The 22,230-nt window shown below is 45.9% G+C and overlaps 2 protein-coding genes across 4 annotated transcripts in view; both read left to right on the top strand.

Moving 5' to 3' along the window:
- Window positions 1-22,230, top strand: part of LOC143956176 (uncharacterized) — a 176,834-nt gene that overhangs the window by 62,975 nt on the left and 91,629 nt on the right. The gene's annotated exons all lie outside the window — the stretch shown is intronic.
- On the top strand, window positions 1,303-20,818 carry LOC143956376 (uncharacterized). The gene is made up of 3 exons (XM_077466596.1): window positions 1,303-1,402; window positions 15,083-15,546; window positions 20,118-20,818. The coding sequence occupies exons 2-3, from the start codon at window positions 15,088-15,090 to the stop codon at window positions 20,499-20,501; spliced, it is 843 nt and encodes a 280-aa protein (XP_077322722.1). The 5' UTR covers window positions 1,303-1,402; window positions 15,083-15,087; the 3' UTR covers window positions 20,502-20,818.

Here is a 22,230-nt window from a genome sequence, read left to right on the forward strand (position 1 = left end):
CACCCTCGGTATTCTATATTACGGAGAATGCTGGGGCTGCGCTAAACATTTCTTTTATAATATTCACTAGTCCTGAGGGAGGAGCCAAGGCGGAGCTTGTCACAGGTATGCTGCCATGGATAGGCACCAGGAAAAGAAAATTACGGTAAGTATGGTACAATTTTCAGTTTTTTTTTGGGCTTTATAAAAGCAATTATTGCTGCAGCAGATTCTAGACATGGTACAGATCTGCCACTTTACAGGTAGACTAAGGGGAACCCCCGGGCACTATATTGGAAGGAAATGTTCCTTTTTTATGCTTTCACTTTAAAAATCAAAAAATCACTGCTCATTTAAAAATGTAGTTTTTCACAAGTTTTTTTATTTTTTATTAATACATGTCCCCCAGGGCAGGACCCGGACCCCTATAAACATTGTATGCCAAATTACTTGTATATAAGTCTTCAAATTGGGCAATTTGGATTTTTGATGTTCGGGTCCCATTGACTTTAATGGGGTTCATTATTCTGGTCCGAAACTTTTGTGGTGTTCGAAAGTTAGAGTGCGAACCGAAGAGGGGTCCATTCGGCCCATCCCTAGTAGGTTGTTCACAGACATCTTGGAAAACTAACCACAGATCTTCTGTGGATGTTGGCTTCCTCAAATCCCTCTTATGCATGATAAACATGGGTTGAATCCACACGGAATTTTCTTTCGAAAATCTGAAATTTTGTGCGTTTTGTAATCAAATGATGCCACCACTGATTTCAAAATTTGACCAGCCAAGCCTTGAATTTCACCTCATATTGCCACAGAAAAGAAATTTCATGGCCAGGAATCTCCTTTTCTTTTTGGGAATTTTCTTTTCTTGTGCTCATGTGCACTTCTTTTTCAATTATTTTTCTCACACGATTCTCCCATCGTTGATTAGAAAATAATTTTTCTTGTTCAAAAAAAACATGCTCAAATTCAAGTAGCTGCATGAAAATCGGCTGTTGCTGTGGCCCACTAATAATAGGTAATTCTAACAAACATTCTGCTAAAAACAATTTTCTTCCCCAAAGTCTCTTTTTTCAAAAAATATATACTTATTGGTGATGTTTACAGTCATTTCTAGGAAAAAATTTAGATTTTAATGTCTGCAGAAAATAATTGCCGCGGTAGGTCAGCGGTTAATGTGTAACAATGTAGGGAAGAATGTGCTGTGTCTGAAAACATCTGCGGCTGTAGGTTTGATATTCTCTGTAATGTGGTGGTGTTATATTGAGTGGAACGCACAGACAGGAAGTGATATCCAAGACAGGCAGGAAGTGATGTCCGATACAGAAAGGAAGTGATGTAACATACAGACAGGAAGTTCTGGGTCAGAGGTTAGTTGGGAGGAAGCAGAGAGAAAACATTTCTGGAACTGGAAGCAGAGACGGTAATAAGACATTTTGAGTTTACACCCAGCAGCCCTCTTTGGTATTTAGAACCTGCCATTCAGGGACAATTTTGCCAAGGACCGGGGGGAAGTGGGGTGTTGAATGTAGTTTTGGGGTTGGCAGGATTTCAGCGGCGAGTGATTTTTCGGGTGAATGGTTTTAGCACTTATATCATCCCAATACCATGCTTGAAATGTATTTCTATTATTACATTGTAACCCCCCTCCCTCAGTATAGACTTCCTCCTTCAGTACGGACCCCCCCCCCCTACTAACTATAGACCCCCTCCCTCAGTCCGGCCCCCTCTCCACCAATTAGAAGCCCCCTCCCTCAGTACGGACCCCCCCACTAACTATAGGCCCCCTCCCACAGTACAGACCCCCCTCCACTAACTATAGGCCCCCTCCCTCAGTACAGACCCCCCTCCACTAACTATAGGCCCCCTCCCTCAGTACGGACCCCCCCACTAACTATAGGCCCCCTCCCTCAGTACGGACCCCCTCCACTAACTATAGGCCCCCTCCCTCAGTACGGACCCCTCCCACTAACTATAAGCCCCCTTCCTCAGTATGGACCCCTCCCACTAACTATAGACCCCTTCCTCAGTACGGACCCCTCCCACTAACTATAGACCCCCTCCCTCAGTCCGGACCCCCCTCCACTAAGTATAGGCCCCCCACTAACTATAGACCCCCTCCCTTAGTACGGATCCCCTCCACTAACTATAGGCCCCCTCCCTCAGTACGGACCCCCCTATATAAGGGCCCCTCCCTCAGTATGGACCCCCCCACTAACTATAGACTAAGGAAGAGCTCCAGCGTGTTTGCACACTCCACATGCAGAGCCCGCCAGGAAGTGGGCGCAGCGCTGCACTAATCACAGGCAGTGAGACATTGCCCCAATGCGCGGCTGCTGAGATCGGTAAATGTCTCACTGCCTGTGATTAGCACAATTCTGCACCGACTTCCTGGCGGGCTCTGCATGTGGCGTGTGTGAACACGATGGAGCACATCCCTACTATAGACCCCCTCCCTCAGTACGGACCCCCCTCTCCACTAAGTATATACCCCCTCAGTAAAGATCCCCCTCCACCAAGTATAGACTCCCCTCCCTCAGTACAGACTCCCCCCTCCCCTCAGTATAGACCCCCCACTAAATACAGATCCCTTCTGCATCAGTATAGATCCCCTTCAGTACTGACCCCACTAACTCATTATAGACCCCCTTCAGTACTGACCCCCCTAAGTACAGACCCCCCCCCACAGTACACACTCCCCACTAAGTAGAGAGCCCCCCATAGCTGGGGGGCACTTTTTACCCTTTTCCTGATCACTATCCCTGTCCCTCCTCTGTCCATCTACATACACATAATATAAGCTTAGAACAGATCTCAGATCAGCACCAGGAATGCACAGCAGTGTCCCTCTTCCCTCTCCGTGTACTTGTAAATAGACGTGGAGGGGGAGGCAGCTTCAGTCTGCTCTGCAGTACAAGGCAGGGAGACATCCAGGGGCAGAGATGGTAACCCTGACTGACTGCAGTGCTGGTGGACTAGTGTCTTTGGGGCTGCTCCCGCTGACAGCCTCGTCCGGCATGGTGTAGAGCGTTAAGAGCGGAGGAGGAGAAAGTTAACTTCTCCTCCGCTTTGGATGCTGGGCAGAGTCGTGGCTGTGAGGTCACTGGTTGGTAGACGCCAGGCGGCTATAGCAACCAGTGACCAGAGTCTCGGGCGGAGCTGGAGGCAGAGCCAGCGATATAGCGGGGTTTGCTCGCTCTGTCAATTCCATTCCGGCAGTGGCGTAGCGTGGGTTGTCAGCGCCCGGGGGAAGGAAAGTAATTTGCGCCCCCTAACCTGCGGACTTTTCACACTCCCTGGGTGCCTTCCCTTCCTACAATAGTACTGACCTACCAGATTCCTAAACTGACCTACCTGACCACTAATCTACCTGATTCCTAAACTGACCACTACACTAACCTCTACACTGACCTACCTGATTCCAACATTGACCACTACAAACTAGACTGACCACTACACTACACACTAATCTACCTGATTTCTATACTGACCACTACACTACACTACCCACTACACTGACCACTACACACCACACTAACCTATCTCATTCCTATACTGACCCTTACACTAACCTACCTGATTCCTAATTCAAACCACTACACTACACAATGACCACTACACTGACCTACCTGATTCCTATACTTACCACTACACTATACAATCCAGTACACTACACAATACACTATACAATCCACTACACACCACACTGACCACTACACACCATACCACACTAACCTACCTGATTCCTATACTGACCAATGCACAATACACTACTACACAAACTACGCTATCCACTGACCACTACACAATACACTATACTACTACACAATACTCTATACACTACCCACAGACCACTACTCAATACACTACATACTGACCTCTACACAATTCTCTACCCACAGACCAATACACTGACTACACACACACACACACTATTAGAGGTTGACCGATATGGGTTTTTCTCTGGCCGATGCCGATATTTGATGCTGATTTTTGTGGCTGATATTTTAGGCTGATTTTTATTTTTTGGGCAGTTGGCACTGGCAGGGGGCACTGACAGGTGAAACTGGCAAGTGGCACTGATTGGCAGGTGGCACTAATTGGCACTGGCAGATGGCACTGGCAGGTGGCACTGGATGGCACTAATTGGCACTGGTAGGTGGCACTGGATGGCACTGGTAGGTAGTTCTGGATGGCACTAGCAGGTAGCACTAGTTGGCACTGGCAGGTGGCACTGGCAAATGGCACTGGCTGGTATTGGCAGGTGGCACTGGTTGGCATTGGCAGATGGCACTGGCAGGTGACACTGGATGGCAATGGCAGATTTCACAGCCGATAGTATAACTGTGTCAAACCGAATGCTCTCTGCAGCGCCGCGGTGTGTGAAATTGTATGGAGAGAGAGAGGCGCTGACAAATTCAGCATGATGTAGGAGGTGGGTGGGACCGTGTAAGGATCGTACCACAACTCAACTCGGGGTCTTACTACTACAATTATAAGGGGTTTAGTAGTATTGTGATGTTGGCGGTGGTGTCGGCCAATTATGAGTTTCTCTACCTGGATGTTGGGAAGAACGGCAGAAACTTTGGTGGAGGAGTGATCTTCCAGACCAAGTTCTACAGGCGTCTACAAAATGGCACATTTCTGTTGCCACCTCTGGAGGAGAATGTCAAGGGCCTCAATTTTGTTTTTATCGTGGCTGAGTCCTTTGCTTTGGGGGAAAATCTCATGAGGATATTCCCCATGAGGAACATGACTCCAGAGCATAGGGTTTTTAATTACCGGCTGTCATGTGCCAGAAGAGTGGTGAAGAGTGCGTTTGGCATAATGGCAAGCCGGTTCAGGATCTTCCTAACGTTCATAAACCTGGCCGAATATTAACTGAACCATGTTGTGTTGAGTTGCTGCATTCTCCACAACTATCTAAGCAAGAATGCAGCTGCTATCTGGCCTCAGATTTGACTGGGGATCAATGGACATGTTTCGGGGATGCAACCACTTCCTCTCACCTACTTTAGTTGCAAGGAAGGGCTTGCACCCACCAAAAACGTACATATATATCCCATGATAGGAGATAGCACACGTTGACACACTGTGTGCATCTTCAAAATTTGGCTTTGCGATTCATTTAAAACTGTAAAAACACGTACAACATAACGACAACTATAAAAAAAATTTTTTGTTAAGATTTTTCCTAAAATATCTATGATGTTGCTCAGTCTTTTTTGAACATCATTACAAGCCATGATCTCACTGATCAGGATTTGTGCACTTGCATTGCTGAAGTGAGTTTCTTCCACAACATCCACATCACCTAAAAATAAAAAGAACAACATGTATTAAAAAAAAAAAAAATTCCTGTGCAGACTTCACAACTTTAGCCATGATCTTGGCATTTATGACATTTGGGTTTCGGTAAGGTCCATGCTTCCCCTCTTAAGCCCCATACACACTATCAGATTGTCTGCTGATTTTTTCCTTCAGGTTTACCAAAACCATGTAGTACAAGGGCCTGCCTGATTGCATACACATTGAAACCCCTAAGGTTTGACCTCATATTATATGGTTTTGGTAAATCTGATGGAAAAAATCAGCAGACAATCTGATAGTGTGTATGGGGCTATAGTCTGTCCTTTTTAAGATATCCACCATCTCCAGCATTTCTTCAAAAGATATATTTGAGGCCTTATATCTCCTCCTGGATCTGGAACTGCCTTGCTCTGAGCTTTCCTCGTTGCTGCTAACAGCACACACCTGCTGTATCTCGACCATGTGTTCGCCCACTGCCCCGAAAAAGAAGAGGCGCGGAATACACTAGAAAGAAGGACAGGGGCGGAGGTTCATGCATGCGCAGTGTATATAAAGCCATACCACGCGGGCGAGGTAACGTACGTACGTATGATCTGTGAGGGGAGGACGGAGGATCATTACCGCGGATCGTTCAAACTAAGGTACAATTGTAAATTGGGGCATCAGTGGTTAGTGGCCTATACCTCTTATAGAATGAGGCCTATATTGGGACAATATTAAGATGCCGCATACACACGAGCGGTATTTCCGTCAGAAAATTCTTGGATGGTTTTTCTGACGGAATTCCGCTCCAGCTTATCTTGCATAAACGCGGTCACACCAAATTCTGACAGCCAAGAGCACAGTGATGTACAACATGTACGACGGCACTATAAAAGGGAAGTTCAATACCAAGTGTGCCACCCTTTGGGCTCCTTCTGCTAATGTCTTGTTTATCTTGCATTAGTAGAAGTTTGGTGAGAGACACGATTCGCGCTTTTCAACCTCGTGCTTTTCATTTCGTTACTGCTCTTCAGTTTTTTTGCTTGTGGGTTTGTATCTGTTCTTCAGTGTATGTAGTCAGTTCGTATCTGGATTTCAGTGCGTATTATTATAGTGCGTATATGTTTTTCAGTGCGTTCTTGTCCGCTTGTTTATGATTATCAGCTCGCTCTTCACAGGCCTTGCTGTTCTTCAGTGCATTCTGTTAGTTCGTTCTGACCAGCCGACCGTTTTGAAGCCATGTTGCAGGTACGTACTGGTCTTAGAGTTCGTGCTGTGCGGGGGCTTGGTGTTGGGGTTCTTACTTGGACCCAAGCCCAGTCCATGAACAGGGTTGGGAGCAGTTCATGGACCAAGAATTGTTTACTCCAGTGTGACCAATTCTCTCATATGCCTTTGCTTTGTGAGATCCAGCAGAATAACCCTGATGATTTCATGAACTTTCTCTGGATGACAGACCCCATTTTTCACTGTCTGTTGGCTTTGCTGACCCCTTATATTAGCAGGCAGGACACCTGCATGCGGTAAGCCATCACTCCTGAGCTCAAGAAGTCTGCATGACCTCAAGTTTTCGACAGGCATCTCTCCCCAGGCTCTGGGGATCATTATCCCAGAGACCTGTTCTGCCATTATTCAGGTCCTGCAGGAGGACTATATTAAGGTAAGATTTCTCCTTTAACATCATTTTCTATGTATTTAATGTTTGCTAATGTATTGTATTTATTTCATCATTCCCTAATTACCATGATTGTAATATGCTGTGACTGTCCCCTTTGTCCTCATGCATGCTGTAATCTTTTACTGCTCCTTTTTTGGCCTACATGCATATTTGCCTTCACTAACTTCCCCAGCATGCTATCCTGGGCCCATACACACCTATAGCCTAGTCACTTTACAATGTATTTTGTCAGCTGCATTGTAGTGCTTTACCCTAAACACCCCCTAAAATGTGTACAAATGTTATTGTTGTCCTTAAATTCATGCAGAGTGGCAGAGGCTTTTTTGGCTCCCAAACTCATTTAGAACCCTCCCCCCCCCCTAAAAATTTTAAAATGGACCATCAGAGGGGGTGAGGAATCTGATAATGGACCTTATATTTTTGTCTTTAAATAAATGTTATACTAATGTTGTCAAAGAATGTTTGTGTCTAATCTGCTTGCAATGTTATGTGCAAAAGTACTCTATATTTTTTTTCTTTTTTGACTCCACAGTTTCCTTCAATGCCACAGGAATGGCAGACTGTGGCTTCCCAATTTGCTCATCATTGTGACTTTCCCAACTGCAGAGGGGCAGTCGATGGAGAGCACGTCCACATTGTGCCACCACCCCATTCTGGGTCATATTATTTTAACTATAAGTGGTTCCATAGTATCGTGTTGATGGCGGTGGTGTCAGTGACATGTGAGTTCCTCTATGTGGATGTGGGGAGCAATGGCCGGATGTCGGATGGTAGAATCTTTGCCCAGATCGAGTTCTGACTACGTCTCAAGAGTGGTGGCTTGGTATTGCCACCTGCAGAAGACAACGTTGGGGGAATCCCATTTGTGTTAGTTGCAGATGAGGCATTTGGTCTGGGTGATAACATGATGAGGCCATTCCCCCAGAAGACCCTCATCCCGGAGAAGAGGGTTTTTCATTACAGGCTGGCCAGAGCCAGAAGAGTGATGGCGAATACTTTTGGGATAATGGCCAGCCAGTTCCGCCTATTTCTAATGGCAATAAATATGGCAGAGTACAAACTAAACCACATAATTTTATCTTTCTGCATGCTGCACAACTTTTTAAAGCAAAATAATCCGAATTATGTTGCCTCTGTTGGGCCTGAGGCTGGACTTTCAGAAACTCCAATGATGGCCCTGGAAGCTGGCCGTCCTGGCTTGCCCCCCCCAAAGCGTGAAGTGCGTCTAAAATATGTCGATTACTTTACAGGTAGGGGGGCCATTGCTATGCCAGCAAATTTTGAATACATTTTCTATTTTATCAGATAAAATCTTGATTTTGATTTAATGCTTGTGTTTATTTTAGCTGTCTCCTAGGTTCTCCTATGCCGCGTACACACGTATCAGACTATCCGGCGGACTTAGTCTGGCGGACAAACCGCCGGACTGTCCGAATGAGCTACCTGCCCACACACGGTACTTTTGCGGTGGACTAGTCCGCCGTACTGCCGGACTATCCACCGTACTTTTGAAATGAACGGACTCGCCCGCACACAGAGAAAAGTCTGCTCATTTTGAGCGGCTCCAGGTAGCTGGGATGGAGTTAAAGGAGAATCCCTACGCCGAAAAAACGGCATGGGGGTCCCCCCAGGTCCATATCAGACCCTTATCCGAGCACGCTACCCGGCCGGTCAGGAAAGGGGGTGGGGACGAGCGAGCGCCCCCCCTCCTGAGCCGTACCAGGCCACGTGCCCTCAATATGGGGGGGTGCTTTGGGGAAGGGGGGGCCGCGTGGCCCCCCCACCCCAAAGCACCTTGTCCCTATGTTGATGAGGACAAGGGTCTCTTCCCGACAACCCTGGCCGTTGGTTGTCGGGGTCTACGGGCAGGGGGCTTATCAGAATCCGTGAGCCCCCTTTAATAAGGGGGTCCCCGGATACCGGCCCTCCACCCTATGTGAATGAGTATGGGGTACAATGTACCCCTACCCATTCACCTGTGAAAAAAATGTAAAAAAAACACAACACACAAGGGTTAAAATAGTTTATTGCACATCTCCGGGGTCTTCTTCCATCTTCGGGGGTCTTCTTGCCGGACTCCTCTGCTATCTTCTGCTAGCTCTTTTACTAGCGGAGGAGCCCGGCTTTCTTCTTCGCCACGCCCTCTTCTTCCGACTTCAGGGGTCTTGTCCCCCTCTTCGGGGGTCTTGTCCCCCTCTTCAGTTCTTCTTGCCGGGCCACCGTGCCTTTTTCTAGCTCTTTTACAAGAGGTGGCCCGGTCTTCTGTCGCCGCCGCCTTCTGTTCTTCTTTTCTTGAGCTGTTGCCTCGTCGCTGTCTCTGGTCACAATGACAGGCACGCGTCGTGCGGCGACTTATATAGGGACTTCACCGGATGATGTCCCCGCCCATTATGATGTCACAGTCCCAGAGGATGCTGGGACTGTGACATCATAATGGGCGGGGACATCATCCGGCGATGTCCCTATATAAGTCGCCGCACGCTGCGTGGCTGTCATTGTGACCAGAGACAGCGACGAGGCAACAGCTCAAGAAAAGAAGAAGAGAAGAACAAAAGGCGGCGGTGGCGACAGAAGACCGGGCCACCGCTTGTAAAAGAGCTAGAAGAAGGCGCATTGGCCGGGCAAGAAGAACCGAAGAGGGGGACAAGACCCCCGAAGTCGGAAGAAGAGGGCGGCGGCGAAGAAGAAAGCTGGGCTCCTCCGCTAGTAAAAGAGCTAGCAGAAGATAGCAGAGGAGTCCGGCGAGAAGACCCCCGAAGACGGAAGAAGACCCCCGGAGCTGTGCAATAAACTATTTTAACCCTTGTGTGTTGTGTTTTTTTTACATTTTTTTCACAGGTGAATGGGTAGGGGTACATTGTACCCCATACTCATTCACATAGGGTGGGGGGCCAGTATCCAGGGGCCCCCTTATTAAAGGGGGCTCACGGATTCTGATAAGCCGCTTGCCCGCAGGCCCTGACGACCAACGGCCAGGGTTGTCGGGAAGAGACCCTTGTCCTCATCAACATGGGGACAAGGTGCCTTGGGGTGGGCGGGCCACGCGGCCCCCCCTTCCCCAAAGCACCCCCCCATGTTGAGGGCACGTGGCCTGGTACGGCTCAGGAGGGGGGGCGCTCGCTCGTCCCCACCCCCTTTCCTGACTGGCCGGGTAGCGTTCTCGGATAAGGGTCTGATATGGACCTGGGGTTTTTTTTCGGCGTAGGGATTCTCCTTTAACTCCATACCAGGTGACGGGGCCAGCGACGCTTCCTTTGCTGGACCCAGCTACCTGGAGCCGCTCAAAATGAGCAGACTTTTCTCCAGGCAGGAAAAGTCCGTTCATTTCAAAAATACGGCGGACTAGCGCACACACGGCCGTATTGTCCATCGAAATGCGGTAAAAAAAAGTCCGCCGGAGCCCACACACGGGCGGATTGTCCGCTGGACTTTTTCACCGAATTGTTTGATCGTGTGTACGCGGCTCTAGTGCACTTGTAGTGCCAAGTGTTTTTTCCATTATTAAATAACACCCATTGTTACTGTAAACATCAACTTAATACAAAAACTGGTATTGAGCATTAAAAGAAGAAGCCATACATTGTTGAGTATAAAGCCTTTTACTCCGTGCACATTCACATGTGCGTTGTCAAACATTTTTTTCCAAAAAATAAAACATCTTGGGTTTATAAAGTTTTACCTTGATAATTTTTTAATATAAAAGAAACGGGCATGTTTCAGAACATAACATACACAACTCAGGAACTTACAAAGTTCAACATAGAAAAACTGAAGGCAATATCAGACATTATAGTGTAAAAAATTTGTTGATCTTGCCTTCATCAGATGGCGTGATGTCACCCCTGTAAAAGCCAAATTTTTAAGTAGCACACACATTGGGAGTCAGACTGGGGATTTTCCTCCTGATCCTATGCCTAATGTCAACATGTGCTATCTCCCATCATGGGGGATCAATGGACGTGTTTTGGGGTGCAACAACTTCCTCTCACCTATTTGAGTTTTGAGGAAGGGGTTGCACCCACAAAACTTGTACATTGATATCCCCTGATGGCAGATAGCACATGTTGGCACACTGTGTGCATCTTCAAAATTTGGCTTTTAAAATGCATCAAAAAATTTACAAAATTGGTCCCAAATAAATATCAAGTGGTGTCATTTTGTTGGTATTTAAAGTCTTCCTATTACATCAGTCACGTTCTTCAGTTTTTGTTCAACCTCATTTGTGTTTTGCTTTATGATGTCTAAATCCCGACTACAAAACATTATGTCCTGGATTAGCCTTTGTGCACTGTCACTGGTGAAATGAGGAGATTATTCTTCCACAACATGCATATCACCTAAAAGCAAAAATACCTTCTCAGATGTCCTGAGTCTTTTCTCCTCTATGAGAATGAAACAAAATGTATACTTAGCACACAGATATTTGAGGCCAGAAAAAGGAATATGAAACATTGCTTGGACGTGGGGTACAATTGTCTATTTTGGCAGAGTTGAAAGCTGAAGACATGATTTTTTTCACTTACCAAAGCTGGAATACTTACCTTTTTTGGACAAGTTTCACACATGGACACACCCCAAGTATCCACTGGGGTACCTGTGTGGGACACCCTAAAAAGTTTGTTCTGGTGTCCCACACTAGTGCTCCTGAGTCCAGATGTGTAAACAACTCCATGTGGTAAGCTATTAATGAAGTGCTGAAGCTGTCTATAGCACCACTCATCCATTGGGAAGGGGCCATATTGTTCCCTCGGTGTCGCCAGCGGCAGCAAGCCTTGGTTCTGAATGAATATACCACATCTGGACTCTCCATCAGCCACCCACGTCCGAAAAACAGATGGATGTTCCCCTGGAGCGAACCAGGGGAAGCCACCAAGGGGTGCCAGGGTGGAAGTCAGTGGAGCAAGCCTTCCCCTTCTATTAAAAAGCATCCCAGATTGTCAGGGCATGGGTGGCCATGGGACAGACCAGCACTGAAAGACCCCCTGCTCTCGTGGGGGACCCAGGAGGCATGTGAAAGGTTTCAGCCAGCTAGGAACTTATCTAGTGGTACCCAAAGAGGGTCACCGCGATACCAATCTTGAATGCGCTGTAGAGCTATAGCCTCATAATATCCAAGGTCTACCAGGACCCCCAAACCACTTGCTTTAAGGTGCTGTATCGTGCAGAGGGCCAGACGGGGGGGGCGGCCATTTCCCACTCCATATATATTGTATAAACAGGCTGTTGAGGGTTGAGAAAAAAGTCCTAGGCAGTGCGACAGGCACCATCTGCAGGAAGAACAGGATATGGGGCAGCACATTATCTGAAGCACACTTACTAGGCCCATCCACAAAAAAGCGGATCGGTCCCATTTTTTTAAAAATCCACTCTGATAGTGGAAAGCAATGGCACGTAGTTACACTTGTAGAGCTGAGAACAACTGGCAGGCAGATAGACATCTAAATATTTCAGTGAGGTTTGACACCAAGTAAATGAGAAGGCAGTTTGCAGCTGTGTATGCAAACCAGGGGGGACATTCGGTGATAGGATCTCTGATTTGTTGTAATTCATCTTAAAATTGGACAACAGGTTGAATTCCCATAACTCTGCCATGATGTTAGGCACTGATATCAGGGGCTCAGAGACACAGAATAGGACGTCATCTGCGTAGGTAGACAGCTTATGTTCGGTCGGCCCTACGGTAAAGCCCTTGATATCTTTATTAAGGCGGATTTTATTAAGCAGCGACTCGAGGGTTAAAACAAAAATAAGAGGGGACAAAGGGCATCCCTGGTGCGTCCCATTGCTTATCGGGAAAGTATCTGACAGTAGGCCATTTACTTTTACCTTGGCGGTCGGGGAGCTATAGAGGGAGGATATCCATGCAAGCATTTTGGGGCCCAGGCCAAGCCTGGTCAGCACCACTCTCAAGTAGGCCCAGTCCACCCTGTCAAATGCCTTCTCGGCATCTGTGGAAAGCAAAAGACGGGTGGAAACAGCAACTGTGGGGGGTCAAGTAACATCAGGAACACCTTAGGTGCCAACTTTAGAAAGAACCACCATTCAGGCTTCCTCCACGGGGAGGGGATGTTTGACCAGGGGGGCCTCTTCTGGATCTGCGTCGGCGGCTTGCTTGCCACGGTTCAGGGTGAGTTGGGAGAGGTATCCCCAATGAGGCCCTCCAATCTGGAATTTACACCTGAGGCAGTCTAATGCCGCGTACACACAGTCGGAGAATCTGTCGGAATGCGTCTTATCGGACCGTGTCGTCAGATAATCCGACTGTGTGTGGTATGCATCGGACTGATTCCGTCCGAATCTCCGTCGGACCCAATTTTCCAACATGTTGGAAATATTTCCCGACCAACTGGGCCAGTCGGACCTAATCCGATCATGTGTAGAGCATTTTGATCGGCCCAAGTGCCACGCATGCTCAGATCAAATTCCTACATCAAAGCTATTGGCTACTAGCCTGAATCTAGTCCCATCGTAACGAAATTACGTCATCACGTTCTGAAAGATTGGATTTTTCGACAACTTAGTCCGACCGTGTGTATGCAACCGTTTCGGACACAATCCGTCAGACTAAATCTGACGGACAAAATCCGACGGATTTGGTTGGCAGAATCTCCGACCGTGTGTACAGGGGCCAAGAGACTCCACAAAGTGGGGTAGATCAGCTTTGGATCACAGGGTAGACTGCTTACCATCCTTAGTAGTGGAAAGAATAAACGGGAACCCCCATCTATAAGTCAATTGTACACCCTGGAAAGGTCCAGAAAGAAGGTTAATTTAGCTCCATCAAAATCCACATGTCTGACTCCTCAGACTTGGTTCATGATGCGCTCTTTAAGGGAATATTTGTGCAGTTTGCAGATAATGTCCCTGGGCTTAACAGGATCTTCAGGGGAGGTCGCAGGGCTCTGTGGGCCCGGTCTATTTCAATGTGCTCAGATTCCTGGCGGCCTAATATTTGTTTAAAGACCCCTTGCAGGGTGGGTACAATGTTTCTTGGGCCTGTGGCTACTGGCAGACCCCTGTATGTTAACCCTGCGGCTCCTGTTTTCAGAATCATCCATTTGATCCAACAGTGCCTCAAGCCTGCAGTCTTGCATTTTGCAATGGTCAGTAAGGGCTTGCAGGGTGGGGGTAGTCTCGTCCCACTGTGTTTCCAGGGCCTCCACTCTACCCCCATGTGTGCTGTGTATGCCTATAAGGCCTTAATGTCCTGTCTTATAGCCTTCTCCACTCTGTGGACAAACGTCTCCAGATCAGCCTTAGCAGCCTTAGTAGGGAGGAAGAGAATGTGGGAACGAATGTCTCTATTCCTTCCGGCATCACCTCCATTAGTGGGCTTTTCTGAGCTATTTGAGCTGGAGGGAGAGGAAGGGAGAGGCCGGGACAGCAGAGGCATGTGTGGGGAGCTGATGGGGCAGCCCTAGCAGCGTGGCCACCAGGCGCCATCTTAGCTGTACTTGCCATTCCTTTGCGGGTCCCAGAGAAGAAGTTATCCAGGGACTCTGACCAACGTCGAGGGGTCCGTTGCAACTGTGGTGATGTCTTGCGCTTTGGGAGCATCTTTCTGTGTGTTGGTCCCCCCGTGTATGCTGCCGTTTAGGCTGTAAGAAGAGTGGGTCTCACGGAGCTCCAGGGAAGCACGTCCTCACTCGTGCATGCTGTAGCCACGCCCCCTTATATTTGGGTTTAGGTAATATTTCCCGTCATAGATGGCCCTATTCAGGATGTCCACCATCTCTACAAAGGACATATTTGAGGCCTTAAATCTCTTGCGGGATTGGGACGTTTCTTGCTCCGGGCTTTCCTCCCCGTTACTGCTGTTATGCACCTGCTGTGTCTCTGCCATTTCATCTCCCACTGCGCCGAAAGAGAAGGGGTGGGGAAGTTTCTCGAAAGAATGTCAGGGGTGGGTGACTCAGGCGGAGTTTCACGCATGCTCAGTGTATATAGAGCTAACACGCGTGTGTCGCATGTACGATCTGTGAGTGGAGGAAGTACTGATCATGATAACGAAGGTAACATTTGAGCTTGGGACATCAATGGCCTATATGGATTAGAGATTGAGGCCTATATTGGGATAAGATTAGGAGAGTTTAGCCTGATATTAGTGTTTTTGTCTTGTGTTTTGTCTTGCAGAAAATATGAAACAATTCAAAGACCCGGAATTCATGGGCCAATTCATCGACAAATACAGGGATATGCGAAATCTGTGGGAGGTAAAAAACCCTTTATATAGAAACAAACCAGCTAGGAAGGCATCGCTGGAGAAACTGCTGCAATTTGTGAAGACGCTGGTCCCCGAGGCAGACATCGACTTTGTGGAGAGGAAAATTGATAGCTTGAGAAGAACGTATAGGAAGGAGCTTAGTAAGATCCATGCTTCCATGAGATCAGGAGCAACAGCAGAGGAGGTGTATGTACCCAGTCTGTGGTACTACAACAGGATGCGGTTTCTAGAAGACCAGATTGAAGCCAGGGAATCACTTTCTCCCCTTCTGGCCCCCCATCTATCCACCCTTCCCTCATCCCCAGCTGAGGCTTCTGAGGACCAACCTGGGCCTTCCATCCAGGATGAAGTTGAGGATCCCAGCTGGAGCCAGGTATAGCATTTTTAAACATATTTATTGTCCGCAAATTATTGTTGTTAACTAGATGTTATTATTGATAACAAATGAATGATTTAACAAAAAGTGTTTCACATATCAATAGACAGTAGAGGCCAAAAATGATTGTGACAAGAATGAAAAATGCTGGGGTCAGAATGATAGTCTTTTCTATTTATTAACATTCAATTTGCAACAGTCATGAGTTGAAAATTGTGTGTGATTGATGAACCAAAAACTAAAACTAGGTCCCTTTTTCATACACAGGAAGACCTCAGCCAGGACGAGGCTCGGGATTGTGGCACCTCAGCCAGGAGGTGGCCAGGCCTAGTAGGAGCCTCACCCAATCTCGGGTCCCTCCCCACTGCCTTCCACCCACCCAAAAGGGCCAGGAAGGGGAGTAACATGGAGGAGGCAGCACTTTCCCTCATTAAGGAGGCTAATGCGGCCCTGAAAAGTCCCCCCCCCCCCCCCCCCCCCAGAGGTGTAGAGGCCTATGGCTACTATATAGCGGCAAATATGCAGAAAATGGAGGATGGCCAATGCGTCAACTGCAAAAAAAAATATTTTTGAGGCCAATCATAGGGGTTGAGGGGCCAAATGACCACTTATGTGCGCTCGGCCATCCTCCTCCTCCTGCCACAAGTCCACCTCCAGAGCCACAGCCTCCAAGGAAGACAAGAAAGTGATTGCCTGGCTTCAGTCTGGTCTTTTTTTATAAATTCTTTCTTTTTACATAGGTTTCACAATACAATTCATTACAATCACACAATCTCTTCTTAATATATCTTAAGTAGTTCTATCCAACTATATATCTTGTATTGGCTCTAAAATTCCTCATGTTTTCCCTTTTTCTACTAATCCATTCTCCTAACAAAAATTATCATCCCCCTCCCTAACCCCAAAAAAATGTAAAAAAATATAGGACCAAGGGAGGGTTAAAAAAAATAAAAAAAAATTATAACCCCCCCACCACCTCTCCCCTCTCCCCTCTCCCCTCTCCTCTCCCATCTCCCATCTCCTCTCCCATCAGCCAGACGCCTCGGTCACATTGACAGATTTTTATTTTATTTTTTTATATGTCATTCTAATCTTTCCCTGTAAGCCAAGTACGGGGCCCATGTTGTCTAGTATCTCTCATCTTGATCTTTCATTGCCAAAGTAAGATTTTCCATTTGTTGGTTATCTGCAACTCTAGCGAGCCATTGTGCCCTAGTTGGAGAATTGTCTTTTTTTCCACAGAACAGGGATACATGCCCTAGCTGCCGTTAAAAGATGTCTCAGCAGCGAGTTTTTGAATTTTTCCACTGATATAGGGATATCCAGCAGCAAAAAAGTTGCCGGCGTATCTCTAAGGGCAATTCCTGTTATTGTTTTAATATTTTCAGCTACCATTTCCCAAAACTCTCTAATTCTTGTACATTCCCAAAAAATATGTAGAATTGTACCTTCTGCTTTGTGACATCTCCAACAAACATCCGACTCTTGGGGGTAAATCCGATGTAGTACACTCGGTGTTCTATACCATCTGGTGAGAATTTTGTACAGTAACCCCCCCTCCCGATATTTACTCGCTACTGATGCCTTTTGATTAAATAGCAAAATCCTACCCTTCTGTTCTTGGGAGAATGATGTCTCTAGATCTATATCCCATGCTTGAAGAAAGGTAAGTTCCTGAGACATTTCTACTCCTTTCAATATAGTGTAAAAATAAGACGAGTGTCTCATTGACTCTCCCTTCAAAGATGTCTCCTCAAACGCAGTCAATGCTCTCACTTTTGCATATGTATTTGATTTAGATCTAATAAAGGCTTCTAGCTGCATCATTCTAAAAAAAAAATTTAATTCAGGTGCTATTTCTCTTTCAATCTCTTTTTTTTGACATTAGACGATTATCCACTGACAGAAGACGCAGCCTGTTGTAGTACCACAGTCTGGATACATATGTCATCTGCTGCTGTTCATGATCTCTGGGAGTCCTGGACCAGATTATGCTCCCTTCTATATGGACTTCTCAAGCTACCAATTTTTCTTTATGTAGCGCCAGCTCCTGAAGAGCACACAGGTGTGTTTTTCTCCATTTAACATTCCTGGAACCGCTGTTTGGTTTTGGGTTTAATTATACAAAATTATGGTCTCAGTACCATCTCTGGCAGGTGTGAGAATACAGTTCAGCTGGGTGCATTGAGTGCCATTTTTCTGAGAACCAACTCAGTGGGCGTGTCTTCCTGCTGTGCATTCTGGGAGAGGGTACTTAAGATACTGACATCACGTGCTTCAGGGTTCCGGTCCGGAAGTGCTTTCTGTCTGTTTGGTCCTGGTCCTCCTGACCAGCCCCCAGGGCTCTCATGACCTGGGGTGCGGATCCATCCAATTCTGAGCCTCTGGGCTGGCTAGCCCGAGGCCAAGTAACTGGGGGGAGGATTCGGAGGTGGTCTGGTGCCATCTCATCGGTGGAGAGGCCCAGCAACTGAAGAAGCAACCAGGGGAGGACTCTTCGGGAGAAGGCCACGCTGAAGGCTGGCTTCTCAGAAAGAGCCTGCAGGCTTAGTTGAAAGACCCCAAGTGAATCTTCACTCGTACAGTATTGCCGGGCCGGCTGCAAGATACTGGTACCATATGAGAGCTTTCTAAATTGGTCTACATCTTTCGGTTACTACAAGTGTTCTACAACAAGTCTGCGGCAGAGACTTTACTACAAGTGTTCTACAAGAAGTCTGTGGCAGAGACTTTGTTCAACCGTTCCATGTGCAAGTCTATGACAGAGACTTCGCTTTATCTGAGCACTATATGGGCTCCTAGGCCTAGCGAGAGGAGGTCTATCCGATAAGGGTGAGGATCCAGTTGAATGTCTGTTCTCTGGATTGTTATAGTGAGAGGCTACCTGTTTTCACTAAGTTCCAAGAGTACCTGAACTTCCTACCTGAAATCCTCTAACCCTCATCGAGAGACTGTGTTGTCTATTTCCTTTTTTGCAAAAAAAAAATCCCTCAAGTGGATCTGATATCAGTCTCTGCAATTCTTGGGCCATCAGCCTCAGGAAACCCCTAGACATACACAAGGTCAAGAAGGTAACGGTAAGCCCAATAAAATCAGCAGCTCCTTCGGGAGTCAGTGCTACATTTACAAAATTGATGTCTGCCCTGGGGGCCAAAGGCTTCACAAATTGAAGCAGTTTCTCCAGCGTTGCCTTCCCTCTTTATTTTGTTGTTATGAGCCAGAATAAATGGAGATTTTTTTGTTATGAAAATACTTGCCTATGTGTTTTTATTCAAATAGGACAGTTTGGTTTTGTGAGTAGGCAGGTACATTTCCAAAATACAATGTCAAATTAACAAGGGACACCAACCTCCTTGTGCTTAAAAATACAAGATAATAATGGTGTTGTGGAAACTTGACACATACAAAAAAAAAGAAAAAGTATGGAGATCACTAGAAAACAATTTAAATGAGATCTCGATTAAAAAAAAAAAAATAAAATAAAAAAAAGGACTATAAAAAAACAATTCTAAACATTATTATGGAGATCTGGCTTTAAAAACAAAAAAGATCATTCAGGAGATCACAAGAAATAATTAAGAAATACGTTTGTCAGAACTCTGGGCATGTGCGTTCTTTTGCGCGTCGGAATTGCATACAGAGGGATTTTCCTATAGAAACTTTTTCCGTCGTAAAAATTGAGAACCTGCTCTCAATCTTTTGCTGGCAGAAATGCCACCAGTAAAAGTCTGATGGAGCATACACACGGTCGCATTTTCCGACCAAAAGCTCACAGCGGACTTTTGCTGGTGGCATTTCCGACCGTGTGTAAGCGGCATGAAAGTTTAGCCTGACATTAGGGTTTGTCTTGTGTTGTGTCTTGCTGATAAAATGGTTGATAAATTTATGGCCCCAGATTTCCTGCCAGAGTTTATAGAAAAATACAGGGACCTGCCATGTCTCTGGCAAGTAAAATGCAGGGAATATTCAAACAAGATAAAGAGGAAGGCAGCGATGGAGGAACTGTTGGAATTAGTGAAGCCTTTGTATCCCACGGCAGACATCACCTATTTGAAGGCCAAAATTGGTAGCTTGAGGAGCTATAATAGGGAGCGCAAGAAAGTCCAGGATTCCCAGAGATCCGGAGCATCAGCAGATGACGTATAAGTCTCCAGGCTGTGGTACTACAAGATCCTGCGTTTTAGGTCTGACCAGACGGAACCCAGGCCATCGCTCTCAACACTTCCTTCAACATCAGCTGAGGCTCCTGAGGTCCAACCTGGGCCTTCCACCCAGGAAGAATATGTGGAGGAGCCCAGCTTGACCCAGGTATAGCATTGTTGAACATATTTCTTGTCAAAAATTGAATGATGTTAAATAGATGTTATTGATCCCAAACTTCTGATTTAACAAAGTGGTTTACATATCAATAGACAGTAGTGGCCGAAAATGATTGACAAGAATGAAAAATGCTGGGGTCAGAATGATAGTCTTTTCTATTTGTTAACATTCAATTTGCAGCAGTCATGAGCTCAAAATTGTGTGTGATTGACTAAAAACCTAAAACTATGTACCATTTTCATACACAGGAGGAGGCCATGGCAAGCAGCCTGACAGAATCGCAGGTTCCTCCCCTCTGCCCTCCTTCAAAAAGGGCCAAGATGTCCATCAACCTGGACGATGCCACGGCTGCTTTTCTACGCAAAGCTACAGCTGCAATTAGCACTGCCCCTGATGGCCAGGAGGCGTTTGGATGCCTGACAGGCAATAAATTAAAACAGATGGAGGAGGACCAGCGCACTTTGTGCGAGGAAATAGTTCTTCAGGCCCTAAACAAGGGGACGAGGGGTGAACTCACCCGTAAAACGCACCTCTGCGAGTTGGACCATGCTCCTCCACCACCTCCACCAACATCACAGCCACCCCACCCAACACAGCAGCATTTGTGTGCAGACAATGCGTTTTTTATTTAATTTTCTTCATTTGTGTGGAAGTAAGTGTTGAGAATAATTGCCTGGGTTCGGTGTGGTCTAGCAAAATATGCAGGCTGTTGGAAGACCACCCATATGTCATCTGCTGTTGCTCCCGATCTCTCGGAGTCCTGGACCGTATTGTGCTCTCTATTGAATGGACTCCTCAGGTTATCAATTTCGACAGTCAAATAATTGATGTCTGCCCTGGGGGGTACAAAGGCTTCACCAATTCCAACTGTTTCTCCATCATTACCTTCCTCTTTATTTTGATATGACCTTGTGCTCCCTATTGAATTAAACATTTTTGATTTGACAAATACCTGGCTATGTGTTTTACTTCAAAAAGGACCGTTTGTGAGTAGGCAGGTACATTTTAAAAATACAATGTCAAAGGGACATGAACATAGTTGTATTTTTGAGGTTAAAAAAAGGTAATAATGGTGTTGTGGTAACTTGACATACACAAAAAAAATGTATATATTATTCTGGAGATCACTAGAAGAAAACATATATATATATATATATATATATATATATATATTCTTCTGGAGATCACTAGAAAAAAAATATTATTCTGGAGATCACTAGAAAAAAAAAATAGAAATATAGAAAAAAAATGTCAGAACTTTGGGAATATCACCAGCAAAGCAGCTTCATTATTAAACCATTATAAAGAAGAAGAGAATGTGCTGCATTGAGGGATTTCAAAATTTGCCACATCACGAATGTGATATCTCCATTACAAATGCTAGATTTACAAGACCAAATGCTTCCAGCTCGTTCTTGATTCCAAGCATGCTTGTACTTTTAACTTTTGTGTGACAGAATTGTGTACACACGATCGGAAAGTTTGACAACAAACATTTGTTGGTGGAAAATTTGAGAACATGCTAGCCAACATTTGTTGTCGGAAAGTCCTACAACAATTGTCCGATGGAGCATACACATGGTCAGACTTACCGCCAACAAGCTCACATTCAAAATTTCCCGTCGGAAAGTCCAATCATGTGTACGGGGCTTTAGAGTCTGCAAAAGACTTGAGACTGGGGCAGAGGTTCACCTTCCAGCAGAAAACCGACCCTAAACATACAGCCAGAGCTACGATGGAATGGTTTACATCAAAGCATATTCATGTGTTAGAATGGCCCAGTCAAAGTTCAGACCTAAATCCAATTGAGAATCTGTGGCAAGGCTTGAAAATTGCTGTTCACAGACGTTCTCCGTCCAATCTGACAGAGCTTGAGCTATTTTGTACAGAAGAATGGGCAAAAATGTCACTGTCTAGATGTGCAAAGCTGGTAGAGACATCCCCAAAAAACTTACAGCTGTAATTGCAGTGAAAGGTGGTTCTACAAAGTATCAACTCAGGGGGGGCGCCATACAAATGCCCCCCACACTTTTCAAATTTATTTGTAAATAATTTTCTAAAACATCATTTTCTTTCCACTTCACAATTATGTGCCACTTTGTGTTGGTCTATCACATAAATTCCCAATAAAACACATTTACCTTTTTGGTTGTAACATGACAAAATGTGGAAAATTTCAAGGAGTATGGATACTTTTTCAAGTCACTGTACATCCTAAATATTCTGGGAGGATCTTACGACTTTACTGTTACCACTGTTATAAAAACACAGACTTAACAGGAGGTGGGGATCATGAGAGGTCAGAAGTGACAGTTGTTACTTTCTGTGTTTACACAGACTTCTAACGCAGTAAAGAAAAGA

This window comes from Lithobates pipiens, unplaced genomic scaffold, assembly GCF_037356315.1.
Source record: "Lithobates pipiens isolate NorthernLeopardFrog02 unplaced genomic scaffold, aLitPip1_a1.2 Scaffold_35, whole genome shotgun sequence".
NCBI lineage: Eukaryota > Metazoa > Chordata > Amphibia > Anura > Ranidae > Lithobates > Lithobates pipiens.

Bases quoted from the DNA above. Each gene is read 5' to 3' on its own strand.
- LOC143956376 (XM_077466596.1), top strand. From the start codon at position 15,088: ATGAAACAATTCAAAGACCCGGAATTCATGGGCCAATTCATCGACAAA. The intron at 15,547-20,117 runs GTATAGCATTTT...TTTCATACACAG, and splicing joins AGGATCCCAGCTGGAGCCAG to GAGGAGGCCATGGCAAGCAG.